Source organism: Drosophila ananassae, chromosome XR, assembly GCF_017639315.1.
Source record: "Drosophila ananassae strain 14024-0371.13 chromosome XR, ASM1763931v2, whole genome shotgun sequence".
In the NCBI taxonomy this organism is placed as follows: domain Eukaryota; kingdom Metazoa; phylum Arthropoda; class Insecta; order Diptera; family Drosophilidae; genus Drosophila; species Drosophila ananassae.
In genome coordinates this window covers 19,376,597-19,399,572 of record NC_057932.1, presented here as the reverse complement: position 1 = coordinate 19,399,572, position 22,976 = coordinate 19,376,597, and the positions used below count along the sequence as shown (strand labels likewise).

General features: G+C 39.1%; 1 protein-coding gene and 1 long non-coding RNA gene across 2 annotated transcripts in view; one reads left to right on the top strand and one right to left on the bottom strand.

Annotated features, from left to right (window-relative positions):
• Positions 1–1,900: 1,900 nt before the first annotated feature.
• Positions 1,901–3,292, top strand: LOC6504376. The gene has a single exon (XM_001967055.4). The coding sequence runs from the start codon at positions 2,155–2,157 to the stop codon at positions 2,977–2,979; it is 825 nt and encodes a 274-aa protein (XP_001967091.1). The 5' UTR covers positions 1,901–2,154; the 3' UTR covers positions 2,980–3,292.
• Positions 3,293–22,534: 19,242 nt separating this feature from the next.
• The window catches only part of LOC116655135, a 36,989-nt gene continuing 36,547 nt past the window's right edge, over positions 22,535–22,976 (bottom strand). Inside the window, exon 4 of the long non-coding RNA XR_004310293.2 lies at positions 22,535–22,779. This is a non-coding gene — a long non-coding RNA (uncharacterized LOC116655135). The remainder of the gene's footprint in view (positions 22,780–22,976) is intronic.

Below are 22,976 nucleotides of genomic sequence, written 5' to 3'. Positions count from 1 at the left end.
GGAATAGTTCTTCCATTAATGTCTGGTTTTTTTTAATACAATTTTAGTGACGAAACTAACTGCTATTTATTATCAGTTATTATTTAACTAGTTTTTATATTTATTTTATAAAATATTTAAGAGAATTGTATCCTAATCTATAAAGGAATTGAAAGAGTTTCATATTTTTTGCCATGAACTCTAAGGTAAAAAATTTTTTAAAGAAAAGTTTTGTGACGAAGTAAGTAATTAACAAAAATATTCGCATTTCTATTTTTTATTATTTTTATAATAGTTTAAATAGAAAAAATCTATTTTAAGATTATTATTTATATTCTAGTTGGGATTAAAAATATTTAAGGTAAGATTTTAAGAAATATCATGTTTTTCGTCACAAAACTAAGTCATTCAAATGATTATTTAATAAAGTTGTCTTATTTCCTTAGATATTTTTCTTTATTTTAGATATCGAATCATTTTTTTGTTTTTATTTTAATATTTTTATATTTAAAATAAACATATAAATTTGTATAGATATAATTATAACTAAAAACCCCTCAAAAACCTTTTCCAACCTCGAACTACTTTAAAATTTTAAATTAAATAAATACCATAAAACCCATAAAAATTAATTAAATAGAGTTTTTAGAAAAAGAAACCCCAGAAGCCGGTTTATCAGCCATTTTCAATGCAAACTGAAGGCAGAATTAGAGCTGCGAGCTGGGAGCTGGTAGCTGGTAGCTGGTAGCTGGTAGCTGGGAATAGAAATGGAATTAGGGATTAGGATGACAGGTCGACAACCACAAAGCCATCAGTAGTAGACCCCTAAGCCCCATACCCATGCCGCTTCATCGAGCTCCACATTCGCTTCGCTGGCAACTTAAATTCTCTTCACTCAGCGCCTGGGACAAAGTTCAAACAGAGTGCACTAAGGGGCTAGGGGGGTGGGTAGCCGCCTCAAAAGAACGCAAAAAACAAGAAGAGGGGGGGGTAGGGAAGGAGGGGCAGGAATGATGCACTGCATCCACGGCAAAAAGTTCATTAATCTAGTTACAAGTTCGCGCAGACAGTTCGCATAATCAATCAATAGACAGGAGAGGTTGCAGGGACTCTGGGGCGTAAACATGTTACCCCCTAAACCCTATACCCTATACCCTACTCTGCCCCACCCCCCCCCCTTGAGGTAGGCGTGACTGCTGAATGGGCGTGACACTCTTTTTTTTTGTTTTTGTGGTCTTCCAACGGCTGAGTGACAGGAACAGGATAGCATTTTCCGAGCGGGTTTTCCTCTTAGTGAGAAAAACTATGTTTGGCAAAAAACCTGGAAAACCAAGAAAATTAGATTAAATGGCTAAGAGGAAAAACCTGCGGGATGTTGGTCTTGTTTTTGTCTGGCCTTTGGAAACAGTTCATTAGGTGGGAAATATTTATTAAAAAATGGTTTCTGGCTTTGTTGTTTTCTGGCTTTTTTTTAAGGGGGGTTTCTGGAGGTATTATTGGATGGCCTTTGGGATTTTCATAAAAAAATGACAATATTGGGATGATATTTTGGATCTTATAGTCTATTTTAAAGTGATTAGAATTTATATTTAATAATAATATTAGAATAATATAATATTATATCATCTTATAGAGTATAGTTCCCAAGAAACCTTTAAGTAAAATCCCTCAAAAATCTTCAGTTTTATGAAAAGAATAATATTTCCAATATCTTTTGTACAATTTCTTTGAAAAACTCCCAAAATAGAGATCTAATTCCTCTCTAAATATTTATTTAATGACTCCTAGAGCCTCTAACTCTACAAGAAACTGTCCCAAACTTCCCTAACCCATTTCCATTTCCATTTCTCTCCCCAAATATGTTAACTTCCCAAAATAGAAGGCCTTTGCAGTACTTCCTTCCCATCACAGTAGTCCCTGACTCTCTTCCGTCAAATTCAAAATTAGGCAAGGGCCTAGACTTCCGTTTCCCAATCAGTCCACTCGAAACCCTACTGCTATTCAGATCATAAGAAGTAGAGATCCCCAAGCAGAAAAGTCAACGAATTCGTATATATTTTTTAATTTCAAAAAATCAAAAAGCAAAAAAAAGAACAAGAAATTTCTTTGCAACCCGCCCAAAAATATAGGTTATCGGTCATAACGGAGCAAGATATATATAGAAGATCATCTAAAATGGATCAGTCCAAGGCCAAGGTCACCAGCGTGGAGGAGGGCGGTGAGTCGGGGGGCGCTCCCAAGAGCCCAACTCCGACCAGGACCATCAGGATCGGGGCAACCGCCGACAGCCAGGGATCGAGCGGCATCGGCACTGGAGTGACCGGAATTTTGAATCGACCGGAATCAGATTCCGGCTTCAGTTCGGCGGAGAGCACAGACTCCGTCCAGAGGGCCTTTGGAGCAGTGGTAGGCGGAGGTGGAGGTGGAGGTGGTGCGCCCTGTGTCCTTCGACTGCGCTTGTCCCACACCCAATCACCGCCGCGGATGCCAAGGGTAACGGCCTCGGCACCGGCCGCCATCTCTGGCCAGGAACAGGGACAGGGACAGACCCTGAAACTGGCGCCCGCCCGCCATGTGGCCTTCCACGAGGGCGTCATCGACAACGAGCACATGAACAAGCGCAAGTCCAAGTGCTGCTGCATCTACCGGAAGCCGCATCCCTTCGGCGAGAGCTCCTCCTCCACGGAGGACGAGTGCGAGCACTGTTTCGGCCATCCGGAGGTCCGTCAGCGGAATCGTCTCGAGAAGCAGAGGAAGCGCCGTCGGGCCCCCGATCCCGTCGACTGCGATTGCTGTTGCGGTTCGGAGAGCAGTGCCGAGGACATTCCCGCTCAGATCGAGGACATCGATGATGGGATCTCGCTGGAGGTGCTGCAGATCCAGGACGTTCAGGACATGCAGGACAGCCAGGCCAAGGACACCAGCAAGGACAAAGATCAGTGCGAGAAGGACGAGTCCAAGTCGCAGGCTGCCTGGGAAGAAGAGCTCCGCAAGGATTAGTTCTGCAGGGCTTAATTTTTTTTTAGAAGCGCCCTCTATTATCCGTATAGTCCTTGCCATCCTGCCTGTTTTTTTTTTTTACAAAATCGTGTTCTGAAGAGCTGCCAGCGCCACTTTTGAAGCCAAATTGTCGCCGACACTCGTGGATTTTTGAAGAAGAGCCTCCGTACTGCCCTATTATATCACTCGAAGGACCTCTTCAGTTTGTCGCGGGGTTTGTAGAGCCCAACTGGGAGGATTAATTTTTGGTTAGTTTATTTAAATTTCAAATTTCGTCAAGTTGTGAATTAAAATTTTGCTGAAAAACCCAAGAGAGCCGTGAGTTTGCTGACCTCTTCCGCGTTTTTGGCACAATTCTTCAGTCCTGTCTCCCTGTCTCTATCTATCTCCATCTCTCTCCATAGTCGTCCTGTCTACCATTTTAGCCGCAGTCCTTTTGGCTGCCAAAACTTGTGCACGATTTACGTCAATTGGAGAAGCGCCAGGACACGCCTTTAACCCCCTTGATGCCGCATGGCTCTGCCTGCCATCCGTTTAACCCCTGTTGGTCCTGTCCTGCCACCCTGAAATCCTTTTTGGCCAGGCTCTATGTTTACCTAAAATGCAATTCTCCACCCCAACCGCTTTTCCCGCTGCAGTTTTGCATTTATTATTGAGAGTAAGAGAGGAATAGAGAGAAAGAGCCATTTTCCATTTTCCATTTTACTTTGCCACTTTTGCCTTTGAAAGTCCTTCCTCTATATATCCTCTATACCTCTATATATATATATATATATACATATTTTTTTTTTTATTTACGCACGGCAAATAAATGTTGAAAATAATATGATGGCTTGGCTTTTGGGGTTAAAGAACTTTTTCCCAAGCTGCGTTTTCGTTTTCGGTTTCCATTTTTTTTTTCTCTCCACTATTTCATTTTTTTTTTTTTGCATTTTTTTTTTAGTTTTTATTTTGTGGCCTCGTGTATTTCAGTTCTTGTCTGCGTTTATCTGGCATTAGAGGCAAGAAAAATTATGTTTGCAGCTTCCACAGACCACAGGCGGTCTTCGGCCAGTCTTCTCCGGCGAAGAAAAGGGGGGGACTCTGTGTCTGCTCTGCACCAGATAATGAAATACAAAAAAAAAAGGGGGAGCAGGGGCGAACAAAATCAGCCGCAACGTCGCAGCCAACGACCCTGAATGAAAAATTATTCTCAATTCTGGCAAGAGTTTGTCTTTTTTTTGGCTTTTTTGTGGATTGTTTCAAGTGCAAGTCATAGGGGATATGGATTTTTATAGTTTTTTATTTTAATTTAATGTCTTACTTCTATTTGACAGTTAATTATTACGCTTTTTGAAGAGTTATTTGATTTTCAAGCAGCCTACACTGCGTATGAGTTATATTCCGTATAATATCACTCATACGCCACGTGGTCTATGTTGTATAAGGCGAGCAGTTTATAATATTTAATATTTCAATTTTTATCAAATTCTTTTATGTAAATTATTCCCATAATGTAATATTGTTTATATATATTTTTTTTATTTAAATTCCTTCCAATATTACTCATACGCCATGGGGTAAAATTTTTTTTTGGCTTTACTTTTTATTTAATATTTCATCACTTTTGAGCCATTTATTATAATTTATTCATTTATTATTTCTACTTATTTTTTTCAAGCCCTTAATTTCATATTGCTTTTCCCCTTTAAAGCCGGCCAACAGTGCGTATGAGTTACAATTATTCATATTACTCATACGCAGTGTATGATTCCCAAGGTTTATACTTTAAATACTAAAAATAGACTAACTTTTAAAGCATCTCTCTCCAAGATAATCATCTAAGCTTTTAAACTCCATCCCCCTACTAGTAACTAGTCGTACCACCTGTCGTATGAGTTATATTCCCTAAAAAATTACTCATACGCCGCGTGTGTTTATTCCTTCCCACTTTTGAATTTATCCATAAATCTCTTATTTCCCCCCCCCTCATTTGCTCCTTAATCGCTTGTCGCCGCTGGTCGACACCCAGTTGGGGAATCACCTAAAACTATTTGCAGACCATTGGACTAAACACTTTTGCGGCTGCTCTTCACGCACTTAACGGCCAAATAAAAGTTTCCGGTGTCCGGAATAAGCTCAAAGGACCTCAGAGGACGGAGCAAGGAGCAAGGCAAGGAGGAGGACGGAGGACGGAGGACTAAGGACTGAGGACAGTGGGAAAATCCAAATCTTTGGAGCGCCTGCGGTCATAACTTCTTTCTGTATGCCATTGAAATGAAATCTAAAATTCATTACGCATTTTATGCGTCAAAAGGAGATTGGGGATTGGCCAAGGATGGCAGGAGCAGGGGCATGGGGCATGGGGCAGGGGCAGGGAGGATGTGGCACGTAATGAGGCGCGTGCCTGTCCAGAGGACCTCCTCCCTTCCTCCCTTCCTGCTACCCATTTTCAAGGGGCCAAATGGCATTTATGTCCCAATGGAGACACGCACAGAAACGCGACGACAGCAACGCCTTCGACTGTCTCCTCCTGTCTCCTGTCTCCCTGTTTTCTTCCGGATTTTACCAACCCCCTAACTTCCTCCCTGGGACGGCATCTGCGCCAGCAATTTACCCGCCGGAATTGTAAGCTCAAGCGTCCGTGTCTCCTTTGTCGCTCGCTGGTGGTTGTCTTTGGGGAATAAGATGAATTACATGCTACTGAAGTAGCAGCACAGCCTCCCCTAGGCTTCTCTCCTTTCTCCACTCTCTCCTTTCTCCACTTTCTCTCCACTTGAGAGACTCTTTCTCTGGCCATGCAAAATCATGCAGATAACGCACAAAAAGGTACCAGAAACTAAATCCCCCAGCGAATAGTTCTCCCAGCAATGCCAGTTTCTCAAAAACATTGAAACAAAAGGCTTCCCAAAAAAAAGGACAAAAATGTCTACAAAAAAAATGTCTATAGCTAAAAGCTGGCAGTACAGGACGAAAAATAAAAAAATGGACAAAACAAAGGAAAATATTCAGAAACGAGGGACGAGAAAGAAAATGCAAGAGACAGAAATATCTAAGAAATTCAAAGTCTTGAAATAGTTTTTGGGAAGAAAAGAGAGAATCTTCAAAATACTTTCTTGTTTAAATGGGTTGCCAGGGTTGCCAGGGCTCACTTTGATTTATTTTTCTTTTTCAAGTATAAAACTCTATAACTTTTAATTCTTTTTCTTTTATTGAAAAATTTGAAAAAAAATAATACCAAGAAAAAGAAAAGATGGTCACACTGTTTAAGTTGCTATTAAAAAAAAAAATACTTTTATTCAAAATATTAAAGCAAAAAAAGGAACTAAAGAGTAAAGATTTAAGATTTAAGAAAGCAAATAAAATTTATACAAAAAATTCCCTAAAATGTTAAACAAAAACCCCCTTAAATGCCATAATTTCCCCTTCCCTAGCCCCCCCCCCCTAACCTAATTTCCCAATGCAACACTCTCTCTCCTTTCTAACCGAAATCCGATCACATGCTGTTTGAAATTTATGGAAATTCTCGGTTAACAATTTCCGTCTAGAATCGTAAGCAGTGTGCTTCGCTGGGAAATAAAAGGGGGGCCTTCCCAAAAAAAAAAAAATAAATAAATAAATACTAGGGCTAGTAATAGGGAGGGGGGGTAGCAGGGGGGGGGTATGGAAAATCAACCGCACGGAAATCATGTCTACGCATCATTCTTTGTGCTATTACTCAACTACGATACTCCTGGCAAAGGATACTCCTCTCCACCCCTTCTCTTTTTTTTTTTTCTATACTATATTTCTATTTCTCTTTTTTTTTTTCCTCTACAGAGTGTGTGTGTGTGTGTGTGTGTGTGTGTGTGATTTTGCGTGGCTGTGTGGAAATGTGTGATAAGCAGTTTCCGCCAGGGAATAGAACACCCGCACACACATATCCTTTTGGTGCAAGGATAGTTCTTTGAATGCGAATGCCTATGCCTCGCCTTTTTCCTTTTCATTGGCGTTCAACTGTCCATTCCCAAAAAAAATATACACTGAGAAAAAATATATTAAAAATAATAATAATAATCATGAGAAGAATAGTAATATTTTCTATTTTACTCCCCAATTTCTCTGTCTGTATTACGATACTCCTTCAAAGGACTTCGAAGGCAAACGGAAAGGAAGCTGTGGCCACTAATGCAAATATAATGGCAAATGTTTCGGAAATATATTTCACAGATAAAATTGATAAAGAACACGACCGTGGGCCGTGGGCCGTCCCTAATCCAAAATCCTTTGTATTGCGCTGCAAGAGCGGAAAACTATTTGTTCGCCACATTTTATGCCACACACCCTTTTCAGACAGCAACAACAGAAAATAAGGGTATGAGTAGAAGAAGATATCTCACTGAGGTCCTTTGAAGCCTTAGCTACTCATAGACTTCAATCGGGAGGTGGAGTGGAAGGTGTTTCTATAAATTTTTTTTTTTTTATTAATAAACAGTTTCTATCTAAGCTAAGTTTTTTCTCTTTAATCTTCATCTTTAAACTTAAAACTCTACTCTCTTTAAAGAAATAATAACTAAAGTCTAATATAAATTCCATTACAATTGAAATAAATTCAGAAGCGAAGTAGTAGCAACTGTACTTCCTGTATAATACAGTGCTGTGTAATGTACATGTATAGTAGTGTTGGGTAATGTGCAAAAGGGGCAGTCAGTGGTGGCCACTGGCAGTGCAAGAAATGCATCATAAATTTTCATGTTGCTCCCGCGATTCTCTATTGTGCTCCACTAGAGCAATGGACATAAAGAGCCCAGGCCCAAGACAGCCAGAAACTTTCCACTGGAGTAGCAGTAACTGAAGCTGCACTGAGCGAAACTAAGGAGTGAGTTAATGGACATTACTAATAAAAAATAATACTAGAAGTAGACTCTTTTTTTCATTGTTTTTTGGTTAAAGTTCTTGAAACTCTCTCTCGTTAAAAATATTATTTTTTCTCTATTAAACCCTACTTTTTTTTCAGTGCCTCACTGCTGAAGCAGCAATTCTGTGTCCAGCCATAAAGCAGCGAACACAAAAAACATGAAGGCACAACAAAAAAATGGAGAAAATGCAATACAATTTCATTTTATGCAAGAAACGACGAAGGGAAGCTCTTGGCTCTTGGCGAGTGGGCGGGCTTGGAAAAACAAGGGCTGGGTGTGGAGGGGGGTGGATGGAAGAAGGACGAAAAGCTCGCTTTTTGGTGAAAAATTGTAAATTCCCATTAGAATTGCGCCACTGGCAGCGGGGGGAAAAAACGCATCACGGAGGAAGGAAGAAAGTAAGCCGAGGAAATGAAATGAAACCAAAAAAAAAAAAAACAAAATTGAAACGAAAAGCGGACTCCAAGAAGATGGGATAAAAGGGGGCGGACTAGGGGGCGGGGCTGGCCCCTAAGTAGGTAAGTGTATGTTACATGCATAAATAAATGACCGAAAACTGAGAAGGGGCGGGGCAGTTGCAAGTCAAAGGAAGTCGGAAAATAAAAGAAAATCAATTTTAAAAATTTTAAGCATTAAGTTTTAAAACTCACTCCCAACAGTGTTGCAAAAATCGTAATTAAATCTATTTACCAACACTCGAACCAGAGAACTGCAACGAGTATGATTGAGTATGATAAAATCATCTTTAACAAAAACAGATCAAATCAAATCACATCATATGTCACAACATTTCAAATCGATTCAAGTACAAGTCAACTTTAAATCAGTTGATGTGATTTGTATCGTATAGTTTAGCTCGGTTTGAATCAAATCGCTTCAAAAAAATCGTCAGGTATAATTGACTGACTTTGATACAAAATGATTGTTGAAGTAGGCTACGATCCAGGCAGATGATTTAAATCATTGAGGTATACTCGAGTAAAAATGTATGATTGAAACCAGAGACTTGTAGTAATGTTTATTTTAATTTTTTTAATATACAAATAGAATAGACAGAATTTCAGCTTCTCTATCAACTAAGGGGACAGGGATTCAGCGAAATAATGACGTTTCATATTATCATAATATTTCTTCACAATGCTTCACAATAAAATGCATGAAGGGGTCAAAAATCACCAAAATGCTGATAACGTAATAAATAGGCAGACCCTAGCCTTGAGGCTCCCATAAACCATAGTCCAGATCTGTCATACGACCTTTCACCCTCAGTTTCCGCAGTACACCCAAGAAAAAATTGATCAAATTGGAGGATCAAGTGAAGGAGACATCTCCGACCCTATAAAGTATATATATTCTTAATCAGGATCACCTCCTGAGTCAATATAGGAATTTCCGTTTGGCGACATTTTCAAACGCGCATAGCTATAAGTCAGGTTGCTCCACACCGAGAAAGATTATGTTACAAAGCCAATTGTTTAATATTTATTTATTATTTTATTATCCTCTTGACCAAATTTTGATTACCCTATTTATGGCGTTGCTTTTAACCAAATTTCCACGTAACCTTATAAATATATTAAGCCTCATATAGGCTCCAGATACAGCCTCAAAAGGCTCCAGATTAAAGCTCATTAAGCTCAGCAGGCGAATCAGAATCAATCATATGTGTATGATTTTACATCATTTTCGGGTATTGCTTTGCTTCTGAACAAATCAAAACAAATCATTCCCAATTGATGCGATAGTGATTCAAAATTGTTCCAAATCATTGACACGAAGCATTCGGATCGCTCTGTTCACATGAATCAAATTTTAAAATCAATCAGAGTAACCTATCATTACTCGAGTATGAACAAAAAAAATGTGATTCGTGCAGTTCTCTGACTCGAACTAGTGTTGAGAAACCTATTTAGAGCAAGCTTTGCAATTCCTTTCATTTAAGATAAAGTCAGTGTTGCAAAAGCTCTTAATTTGCTCTCAAAACAGTGTTGCAAAGTCTAAACTGAACAAGTAGGCCCTGAAAGAAGGAGTTTTTGGAAATATCTGGTATATAAGAAGGCGCTGCTCTTTCTAGAATCAGTTCCTGGCTGCCTTCAAGGCAGCTAACAACTCTTATTTATAATTATTTACTTTTATTTTTAATTTATTTTTTAATTCCTAATTAAACACCTTAGTCTTGGGTGTGCTGCGGCGGCTGAGGCTCTTCTTTCTCACTTATTTTTTTATTTTTATTATTGCATTTTTTAATTTAACGAATATCTTGGGCTCTTGTCTAGATCCTCCAGGGAATATTCTCGTTTTTCTTCTACATTTTTTATTTATTTATTTTTATGATGCTGATTTTATTTTTTATTAAATATTTTAACTCTTGGCCCTCTGTCTGAGCGCCCGAATTCTTCATTGACATGTACTTCTTTTCTTATTTTATTTTGATTTTTATTTATTTTTTATTTTAATAATTATTATTTTAAACTAAGCAATGGAACTATTACAAATTTCTACACGCGGGCCTAAGTTATTATTTATTTCTAATTTTTTATTTATAAACTTTAGTGTTCTTGCAGGCACAGAATCGAGGAGTTCTTGTTTTTATTTTCTTATTAATTTATTTTTATTTTATTTTATATTATTTTTTTCTGGAAAACTATATCTTCTACTTTTCTTTTTAAATCACTTGCTTGTGCCTTTTGCTTTTTGGAGCTGGAGCTGCTTGGGAATCGCAAAGGAAAAGTGCCTCCGCTGCGCTTAAAAGAAATGACTTCTTGTTCCGCCAGCAGTTGCCACGCCCCCTCTTTTCCTAGATTTTTCCCGCCTTATTTTTTCTCTTCTTTTTTTCTTTATTATTTTGTTGCTTTTTTTTTTTTTTTGGTGCAAACGAAGTTTATGCGTGCTGATGCAGATAATGACTCTCAGTCAGTCGTCGGAGGTGGAGAAGTCTCCTCTTTCTCTAGAGAAACGGAGTGAAAGAGACGGGCAGATGCATCTAAGAGATGGTCGGACGTTTTTTATTTTTTTTTTTTATTTTTTTTTTTGCAACTTGTTACCTATTAAGCACACACATGACTTCCTGCTCCTGCTACTGCTCCTGTCCTCCGGCACCCGGCACCCGAGCAATTACAGAAAAAGCATCATCGCTGCCGCCCAGGATAGGAAAAAGGATAGCGAAACCAGGCTAAAGGAAGGGGTACACTCACTCCTACACCCTCCTAAAACCCCCACCCCCCCTCTCTCTATAGATGAGTGGTCCAACGACCTGAAATCTTTTTCTCGGCTTCTTTTCCGCTCTCGGGCTCCGTCTTCAGGCCATAATTGCTCGGCAAGTTAATAAGTGGCAAGTCAAAAAGCTTATCCCTCGGCCTCGGCCGCCCCACGCATCTGCTGCCACAAACATGTTAAGACATGTTCTGAGAGGCACTGGAAACAAAATTCTATCAAAACTAGGGGTTAAAATTCATTAAAATTATGACAAATATTAAAAAATATCAACTTTAATAGCTCTATTTCATAATTTGTTGTTAAAAAATATTTTTAATTTAAATTTCCCATTTTTTTTAGTATTTTTTGTAGTATTTTTTAACTTGCATTCCATTGCCTCAAAGCCGAGCTGAACAAAAATTCTTCTCCATCTTGGGCATTTTAATTAGCGCATTACCAGCCAGAAAGAGACAGCTAGAATGGTATGAAAAGAGAGAGCCAGAGCCAGAGCCAGGGTTGTAGCCAGCCAAGAAAAAATAGAAAAAAAAACAAAAAACCACTTGAAAATCGACAAACCCAGGCACTCGACACCAATTTTTATGGCCAGTCTAGGAATTGCTGCATTTTCTTTCTTTTTTTTTTGATGGGAAAAATATAAAAAAAAGGGTTTTTAAAAATATCAAAAATAATATTAACTAAATAGGAATAAGATTTCTAGCCATTTCCGACACTATTTTTGGCCACTTTCTGACCCCCAAGAGCCTCTAGGCCAATAAAACCCGAAAAAAACCCTCAAGAAAAGTAAGAAAACATCGAAATTGTGAAGTCAAGTTGCCAATCAATGTTCAAGGAGGCGATAAACGATTGCTGTTGCAAGTTGCAGGTTGCAGGTTGCAACTCTGGCTCGTAAAATAAAAAAAAATAAGGAGAGCGATTCCCCCACCCCCCGAAGGCACAAAACCTTCGACCGTGTCCAGTCGAGAGAGAGAAAAGGGACGAAAGTGTCCTTTTTCGAGTGGCAACTTTTGTCAGGTGTTGCCACCGCTTGCAGCACGAACAAAAATAAATGATGTTGCAAGTGCAGTTTTTGCAGCTGTTACCGTTATTCATTTTTTTTGCAGAAAAGTCAAAAAAAAAATGGAATAATATCGAAAGCAAATGCCTGTGAGGAAATCAATTCCAATTTCAATTCCACTTCCGATTCCGATTTCTTATTTAACATTTTGATTAATGCAGCCAGGATGTAGAAGGACGAGCCAGGACATGGTGTGGCATGGTGTGGCGAGTATGCAAAGTTCCGTGGATGTGCCATGAAAATGCATGTCCTTTCCGTTCTTTTTACTTCCTCACCCTTCTCCTTCTGCTCCTTTTTCAGCCACTTGACACATCCTTAAGCATACAGGATAAAAAATAACAGGACGCCAGGAGGGTAAAGGATAAAGCCCGGGACACATCTGCTCTCGTTTGCCGTTTGGCTTTTTGCGGCTTCCGACGACGAGGACGACGGCGGCGGCAAGGAGCAAGGACTCGTTTCGGTTTTGGGCCAAATGTTGTCAAATAATATTTACCAGCCAACACACACACACACTCTAACACACACACACTTGGGAAATAACCAGAGAAGCCCATGTGCAACATTGCAGCAGTGGCAGTGGCAGTGGCATCGATGAGCCAAGTTGCAAGTATTGCAAGTGCCTGCCTCTCACAAATCATATGCAAAGTGGAAACTAGTGGGGGGGGGGGTGGTGTTTCCGAAAGGATATTTTGAAATAATATTTGGCTTTTGTAGCTACAAGGGGATAAGAGTAAGAAATGGGCAGGTAACTCCTTCTCATATTCATTTTGGGAAGAAAAAAAATATATAGGGACAAGGTGAGAAGAGTACTTCTTACTTTAGAAACTATCTACAATCATCTGAGGACTAAATGGGATGGAATCTAAGGTTCCTTTAGGTTCAACACTCATCTATAGTTGTTTTTTGAAAGATTATAGACGAAAAGACACTATATTATACTAAACTATGCCATACAATACCATATTATACCATACTTTTTCTTACTATCTTACTATCTTATCATACTAGATCGTATTATACCATACCTAACCATCCTATACTGCCTTACATTATCTATAATAATATAATATTATATATATACCATAACATACCATATCCCTGTGACCAAATCCTACTATACCATATAACTTAAGGCAAAAGTTATATCCTTTACGATCCATTCTCACTACCACTAAGAATAATTTTGAAGAGGAAATGGAAGAAATTAAATAAACAAAAGCAGGTAGGTTTATTCTTCGTTCTATTTTTGAATTGTTTATGATTTTTTAAGGTAAGAATATAAACAAAAGAAAAGAATATAAAAAGGATCTATGAAATCTGGCATAAAATATTAAAAACTGATATCTTAAACTCTGTTCTCTATCTTATCTGACTTATAATATTAATTTCTAACTTAAAATCACCTTACAAACAATAACCATAAATAGCTAACTTAATAAATATTATTATAAAGCTAAAAATAAGAACTAAAAAGGCCAAGAAACAAGAGACAGCGCCTGAAAGTATACTTTAAGTTGAAAATGCCTCAACCCTGTCAGTCGCCGCACGACTTTAAATAACAGAAACTAAACAAAATTGTCACTTTGAACTTTGATCAATCGAGGGAAACCGCACTGCAGAGTGGAAATAATTTCGACATTTCCACAGCTCCGTCTCTCTGGCTCTCCTGGCCAAAGGAGGTCCCCAAAGGATTCTGCAGACTGCGAATTTGCATCTTATCCTTTTTTTATTTATTTTTATTTTATTTTTTTCCGTTGTGCCCTTGCCCCATCGAGTGCCAAGTTTCAAATTACACGCCTCGCCTGTCATGGCATGGCGATGGCGATGGAGTTTTGGGGGTAACTTTTGGGTTAAACTTAACAAAAATAAATAAAATATATATAAAGGACACTGAAGCATAACAGTTTTTCGTGTCGCCGATGGAAAAGCGGCGACATCTTCAATCTGTTTAAGTCACGGCGTCTGCCCACAGTTCTCAGTTCTCAGTTCTTAGTTCTTAGTCAGTTCCTCTTTCAATCCAAACTTTATCGGCAATAATTCTCAACTGTCCGTTTATGTCTTCATTTCAATATATACGCTTGTGTATTTTTGTATTTAATATCTTCTCATGTCTGGATAGAAATAGACAAACAATCATATCGGACAGAAGACAGAAGACAGAAGGTCAGAAGACAGAAGCCAACAAGACCGTAAAAAGATACAATTCATAAAGCGGGAAAAACTGAAACTCTCTCCAAAGACAAAAGTTAGAGGAGGAAAAGCGTTTTATAGAAAAGATAGCGAGCGAAATCACGCAACACTCCAAGCCTCCAAACCCCAGCCCCCTCCAGCAAGGACACACTCATACATGATGTCCTTCTCTCCTTGTTGGCAAAAGTTGGTCTTTTGTTGTTTGTATTTTGTTTAGATGGCATAAATTAGATACGTGCCACCATCCACCATCCATCCAGCCCACTACTGTCCTAAAATCCTTCTCGATTGTTTGAGCTTTAAACAAACAGACGAAGGGATGTCACAGATTATGTCGCCAGGCTCCTTTCTGCTCCTTTCCTGCTGGTCCTTCCATATCCATCCAGAGTAGAACTTGAACCATTTCGCCATCATATTTGCTTTCAACTTGCTTTCAACCACCAAAAAAAAAAAAAAAAAAGTGCAAATTGCAGTTTGCAGTAGACTCTGCTGGCCAAACAGTTTTCTGATTAATTTCAAGTTTTGTGTAAACTGTGTTGCTGTTTTTGGGCCGTTTTCGGTTGGCCATTTCTGTCTTGTTGACGAACGGACGGACGGACGGAATGAAATGAAAAGTTTCGGTTTCGGCCCCCAACTTTGCTGCCCAAAAACTGAATAGCTTCGCAAACTCAACGCTCTCTCGCCACTCGCCGCCAAGATCTAAATAAATAATTAGTTCGCATTTATTACATTAAGAGGGGGAAGTGACAGAGGATAGGGGTAGAGAAGGGGGGAGATCCTTTCCAAGCTTTGGATTTCAGCGAAATTAAGGCACACATGTGTCTGTTTAGGGATTGTTCCACTTTCAAAGCATTTGTCTTAATGGCAAGTTTCTTTGGAAGAGTTTTCTTCAAAATTGGAAGAGAAAGGAGAAGGTTTTCCGAATATTAATAATAATCATGTCCTCTAGAAGATATATTACAAATAATAATGTCCTCTACAATAAGTATCGAAAATAATAATATCCTTCTCTACAAGTAGTGTTGTAAAATAGAAAATATAATAATTTCCCTTTCCAAAAGCAGTATTGAAAAGCAAGAAAAATAATAATGTCCTCCAAAAGTAGTGCTGTAAAATGCCATATATAATAATTTCCCTTTCCAAAAGAAGTATGTATTAAGAAAATACCAAAAAAAAATATCTTTCTCTACCAGAAAGTGTTAGAAACTATTAAAATATTTATATCCTTCTCTACAAGCAGTGTTATAAAATACCAAATATAATAATATCCCTCTCTACAGACAGTATTAAGAAAATACCGAAAATAATAATATCCCTTATTACAAGAAACAATCAAAAATAATAATATCCCTCTAAAAAATATCTTCTAAAAAATACCAAAAACTCTTAATATCCCTCCCTACAAGTACCATCTTTCAAATGTAGCCCCTCTATTAATCATAAGACTACCCCCTGTCCTTGAAACTGCACAAGTTCTCCCTCCTAAATGGAAATTAATTGCACTTGTGAGTTATTCTTGGAGAGAAAAAACTATTCATTGGGCCAGCTAGTGAACTATATAGTGTAGTATACACTTTTGCATTCATTAGTTTTCCATTTTACTAATTGAAACACACACTTTTCTCCATCCCGTCCCCCCGCCAGTGGAATGCATTTGGGATGCACCTCCATGTGGCGCTTCATTATCCCATCATCTAATTAATCCCCTCTAATCTCATTCAATTATCCTCTTTTGATCCATCATTTTTCCCATTCAAAAGAAATCCCATCCTAGCTGTTCTGATTTTTTCTTCCTTCCTTTTTTTTTTCCTTCTTTTACCACGCCCCCATTTTGGAGGTAACGCCCCCCAACAGACTTGCCACTTGCCACCGATGATGATGATGATGACGAAACTTTCAATTAGCGGCAAGTGTAAAATGGAGCATCGGCTTGGCGGTTTGGCGGCTTGGCGGCTTGGCGGCATCATTTTCATCAAATTACCAGTGACACCGACACAACCGATTCCCAAGCGCATTTTCCACCCTCCCCTTGCTCCCCCTTGGTATTTCCCCAAAGCGGAAGTTCCTCCATCGCCCCACCCCACCAAGTTGCCCCAACAGCGTGTTCATCTTTTCCGCTGCCACCGGTTTTAGCCATTTTCATTTCTGGTCGACGATGACACAAAATGTCGGTCACTTGCGGCTTACCCCCAAGTTCCACCTTCCCAGTAGCACCTCTCAGGCCACCCCCAAGCCACTCCCAGGCCACCCCCAGGCCACCCTAGACCACCCCCAGACCACCTCCAGACCACCCTTGGTGTGCCCAATTTGTAGAATGCTGCAAATAGCCAGGAAAATTACCTCATGCGCATTTTCTTATTACAGAAATGTGCATAAGAAAATGGACGTAATGAAAAAATCTGAATAACAAAAAAAAAAAACAGAAAATAGGAGAGGAAAAATGCAAAATAAATATACATTTTTTAAGTAAAACTATTACTTGAGGGTTGGTTGTAAAAAAAAACACAAAGAATGTACAACAATCTATTCAAAAATAATCAAAGTTACTGGGAGAGGGATTTGAGAAATTATTCCAGAAGATAATGAATTTTAAGATAAATATGACAACATTTTGGGTAAATAATAGAGTATTGTATGAAACTTTTTCCCAACAGAAGTTATCTTGTGATTCAAAAAGAAACTTTTTCTCAAACAGTCAGCTGGGAAGCTACTTTTCAAGGCTTTTTCATGATAAAATTTGAGAAAAAATCGAAAAAATATTTCGCATTCAGGTTTTGATGCAGATGGTGGGGATTCGATATACAAATCGATTAAAACACTCCGCTTGAGAATCGGATGGGAATTGGCAGAGATATAGACATCGCAGTGGGCCATAGGGGGGTTTCTGGCGATTTCAAGGGGACTCCATGGGAAAATTTGCGAAAAAATCGAAAAAATATTTCGCATTGAGATTTTGATGCAGAATGATAGGGAATCGATATACAAATCGATAAAAACTATCCGCTATAGACATCGCAGTGGGCCGAATGGGGGTTTCTGGCGTTTTCAAGGGGACCCCTTGGGAAAATTTGCGAAAAAATCGAAAAAATATTTCGCATTCAGGTTTTGATGCAGACTGATGGGGAATCGATATACAAATCGATAAAAACTATCCGCTTGAGAATCGGATGGGAATTGGCAGAGATATAGACATCGCAGTGGGCCGAATGGGGGTTTCTGGCGTTTTCAAGGGAAAATTTAAGAAAAAATCGAAAAAATATTTTGCATTCAGGTTTTGATGCAGAATGATGGGGATTCAATATACAAATCGATAAAAACTATCCGCTTGAGAATCGGATGGGAATTGGCAGAGATATAGACATCGCAGTGGGCCGAATGGGGGTTTCTGGCGTTTTCAAGGGGACCCCTTGGGAAAATTTGCGAAAAAATCGAAAAAATATTTCGCATTCAGGTTTTGATGCAGAATGATGGGGAATCGATATACAAATCGATAAAAACTATCCGCTCAAGAATCGGATGGGAATTGGCAGAGATATAGACATCGCAGTGGGCCGAATGGGGGTTTCTGGCGTTTTCAAGGGGACCCCTTGGGAAAATTTGAGAAAAAATCGAAAAAATATTTTGCATTCAGGTTTTGATGCAGAATGATGGGGATTCAATATACAAATCGATAAAAACTATCCGATTGAGAATCGGATGGGAATTGGCAGAGATATAGACATCGCAGTGGGCCGAATGGGGGTTTCTGGCGTTTTCAAGGGGACCCCTTGGGAAAATTTGCGAAAAAATCGAAAAAATATTTCGCATTCAGGTTTTGATGCAGAATGATGGGGAATCGATATACAAATCGATAAAAACTATCCGCTCAAGAATCGGATGGGAATTGGCAGAGATATAGACATCGCAGTGGGCCGAATGGGGGTTTCTGGCGTTTTCAAGGGGACCCCTTGGGAAAATTTGAGAAAAAATGGAAAAAATATTTTGCATTCAGGTTTTGATGCGGAATGATGGGGAATCGATATACAAATCGATAAAAACTATCCGCTTGAGAATCGGATGGGAATTGGCAGAGATACAGACATCGCAGTGGGCCGAATGGGGGTTTCTGGCGTTTTCAAGGGGACCCCTTGGGAAAATTTGAGAAAAAATCGAAAAAATATTTCGCATTCAGGTTTTAATGCGGAATGATGGGGAATCGATACACAAATCGATAAAAACTATCCGCTCAAGAATCGGATGGGAATTGGCAGAGATATAGACATCGCAGTGGGCCGAATGGGGGTTTCTGGCGTTTTCAAGGGGACCCCTTGGGAAAATTTGAGAAAAAATGGAAAAAATATTTTGCATTCAGGTTTTGATGCGGAATGATGGGGAATCGATATACAAATCGATAAAAACTATCCGCTTGAGAATCGGATGGGAATTGGCAGAGATACAGACATCGCAGTGGGCCGAATGGGGGTTTCTGGCGTTTTCAAGGGGACCCCTTGGGAAAATTTGAGAAAAAATCGAAAAAATATTTCGCATTCAGGTTTTAATGCGGAATGATGGGGAATCGATACACAAATCGATAAAAACTATCCGCTCAAGAATCGGATGGGAATTGGCAGAGATATAGACATCGCAGTGGGCCGAATGGGGGTTTCTGGCGTTTTCAAGGGGACCCCTTGGGAAAATTTGAGAAAAAATGGAAAAAATATTTTGCATTCAGGTTTTGATGCAGAATGATGGGGAATCGATATACAAATCGATTAAAACACTCCGCTTGAGGATCGGATGGGAATTGGCGGAGTTATGGATATCCCGCCATTGGTCCTTCGATACAAATACTCAGATCTCTCGAAGCTTTCTCGAAACTTTCTCTCCAAATATTATTATTATTTTTGATTCTCTCGATAAACCGATAATGTCTAAAAAAGATAGACTGAAATTATGACTTTTCAGTTTAGGATTTAATAGTTTAAGAATCTCTTAAACAGAGCCAATGAAACTAATAGAGACACTTTGGTCCTCTGGGGAATCCAATCAAGAAATACAAAATAAGGTGAAATGGAAAACTCTTGACTTTCGGTTCGGAAAAGGAGCGGAAAGGAAGTGAAACGGAAAATGCAGAGGTGGAAAACAGGTGACTTTTGCCGCCCCAGTTGAAAAATACCTGGTTGCAAATTGAAAAATACCAAAGGATAAAAAACAGGACACAACACACAAACAACAACAAAAAAAAGGGGGTAACTGGAGACGCAAAGAAAGAAACGGAATGCAAATGACGCAAAAAAAAAAAAAAAATGGAATGGAAATGGATGCAGATTGAAAAAGAGATGGAGAGAGAGAGGTGGATAGGTGGGGGAAAAAGAAAAATAATTAGCGCAATTAATGACCACGTAATTAGCGCTTCAAATCTGCCAGGATCCTGCCCGCCGAGGGAGAGTGACCCACTCAGTGTCCCATCTCGTTCTGGCATAATGTGTGCAGTGGCACGTAAAGTGAGACCCCAACCACCCAACCACCCACTAGTCCACTAGTTCACCCCCTTGTCCTCCTGGCCCTCCTGGTCCTCCTGGTCCTCCTGGTCCTCCCATGCCACCTTCATTAATAGTTCGCTGTGGCTACGTTTGATAACTCTATCGCGGTCCGGTTGCCACTGATTTTTCCCTCTTTTTTTTTTTTTTTAGTAGTACCCCCCCTTTCTATTTTCTATTTTCCATTTTCTCTAATAGAGCGGGGAAAGGGAAAGGCGTAAGAGACACGCTAATGAATCCACGATGGCCCCGTTTCATTTCGCGAAAAAAAACGCCATTTTTCTCTCATCTATTTTTTTTTTTTTTTTTTCATCGGAAATGCAACTCTGTCATGGCATTTCTTCATCAGGATTTGAGGTTGGCGGCAAGTCCACGCAGCAGGACGACCGGGCGGTGGAGGTGGAGGACTAATTAAAACTGGCCTTTGATTAGGCCCGAATGTTAAATTAACATTAGCGACTAAAAGCCAAGGGGCCAGGAGCTGTTTTCAAGTAGAGAGGTTCTGTTTTTTCCACAGAAAAGTAAATAATTATCAGGGGGGGGAAGTATTAGAAGGGGTTTTTGGAGGGGGTTATCCCATAGGGTTTCCATAGGAGGGTTGGTTTAGAACTCCTTAGGTTGTGCCTTAAAGTGATGGCTCTTTAGGTTTTTTAATAAATATTATTATTTGTTTATTAAATAATTGGATTAAAGAAAGCTATATGGTATCTTTTATGAAGGGACTATCTTCAAGACTATATAATAGTGATATATTTGATATTTAGGACTATATGATGTGATCTTATGTGTGTGTTATGATATGATATATGAGATCTACTTGACCTTTTTGATACTATATGAGGGATATGATGTGATATTTGATAGGATTGTATTATAGGACTATTTTTTTAGGATTAAAACATAGAATAAAGTCCTTCATGTTCTATATAATTCTATATGATATAGTAATAAGGTATGATATATGGTATAATCACAAAACTATATGTACCATAAGGACTAATTAATAGATCTGATAGAAAGAAAGAAATTATAGAAATAGAAATGAGAGACCTACCTGATAGAATACCTTACTATATATGATAGTAGACCTTATATAATAGATCTATATGATAGTCAATCTTATACAACATAATTACTTAATAAAAATACAAGATACCCGGTACTCTGCTCATAAACAACCCATCATTATAGCCTTTAAAAATATCTAATACTTTACATACCTAGTACCATAGTACCTCTAGTACCAACCTCTAAACCTTTTCCCAATAATTCTTCCCTAAAAAAAACCCCCTAATATTTCCCAACAAAAAAAAGCCCAGAAACCCATTCCAATAAGCTCTGAAGCCCTTCGAAATCCTTCCGATTCCCCAACTTATAAACAACTTAAAAATTCATTGTCTACACATGGTGCCCCAGGATCTCTTGCCACGAAGTAGGTCCTTAGAGAACAAGGGGGGGAACTGGTAGGAATATAAAAAAAAAAAAAAAAGAAAGTAAGAAAGAGAAGAAAGAGGAAAGAGTCCTTGTTGGGAATGAAAAACGAAAAACTGTCATCATGTGACGGGAATCAATCTAAAGTCATTTTATAACCCGAAAAGTCATAAATCTAACTTTAATGTTTTAAACGTGACTGCGGCACTACGGTTCCCATGGACCACGCCCACTCTACCCACACGCCTCCTACATATGTAACAATGTTAGAAAGAGATAGAGGGAGTGGTAGTGTGTAAGAGAGATGGACGATCAGAGCTCCGGCATTGAAATTGGAAAAGTAAAACAAGCAAATGAATGTATTTCCGTTTGGGATTTTTCACTTTCCGGTTTGGGAGAAGGAAGTGCCAGGCATTGGGCGTGGGGCGTGGGCCAGGAGGAGGGGGCGTGGCAGGCAAAAGTGTTGCCGCAGTCACCAAGGGGGCGTGGCTGAGGCAAAAAAAACAAAAAAAAAATACTATAAATGACAAAACGAATGCAAGGAAGACAGGAAAATAGATAGAAAATTTTATTAAATGGGCATCAAAACTATTTGGCGTGTCCTGCACAGAGGGCGGGTGGTAGTAGTAACCTAAGGGGGGGGGGGAGTGTATGTGCAAAAATCCTCCTTCAGACGGCGGCGGGATTCATGGGAATTTGTGTGTGCGTGCCTGGCCAAATGGCATAGCATACTTACGTGCGCCACACATTAAACTCCCAGCACCGCATGCGGTCAACGGAAGGTGAGCCCGCGAAAGAGATGGCTATATATAGAGAGAAAGAGATAGCTATAGCATGGTATAGCCGAGGTATGTGTGACAGGATTAATTAAGTGGCGAGGTCCTGGAATCGTGGCCATAACGAATTGCGAGATTAATCCAGAGAGGGGGTGATGCCGTTTTCTTTTCGGATGGTAGGGGATTATCCTTATATACCAGGCTATCTTAAAGATATAGATGAATCTCTTTAAGTGAAGATACATATATCCCTCCACTTTACACTCTTTTTTAGTGTTTTAGCTGCCACTTGGATGGCCAATCAACTATCGCTTTCCGTGATCCCCTTTTTATTGGGTGTAGTAATGCCAGTTTATGCAATTCCCCCCCTTTTTTTTTTTTAGAAATTGAATCAACCACCATCCAAAATGGCCATCAAAGTATAATAACCCCTAACCAGAAAATAAAGTCAGGCCCAAATCGCATTTACAGATATAGATTTAGATTTCTGTCTGTCTGTATGAGGTCTGAGGGGGGGACTCTGTACTCTGTGTATGAAATTTATCGCCCAAAGTGGAGCCAACATATAGGATTAAACCTACTATATATGTGTCCTGGCCGACTGGCTGGATGTGTCCTCATGTGTGTGTAATTTAATCAATAAGAAAATCGTCTTTCACTTACATACACATCATTACATTCGGGGCGCATAAATTGATGATGTTCCGGGGGGGAAAATTTCACGTTGAGTGACTTACCTGGAAACAAAAGAACAAAGCGATGTATATATATTATATTATATGTATATATATGTATATAATATATGGAAATTAATTTTAAGTCGGGGGATAGAAGAGAGAGGGATATTTATTTGACAAAACTGTGTAATAAGCAACTTTTTTTTGTGGCTTGTACTTTAAATTTTGAAGAAATATTTAGTTATCGATGATTATCG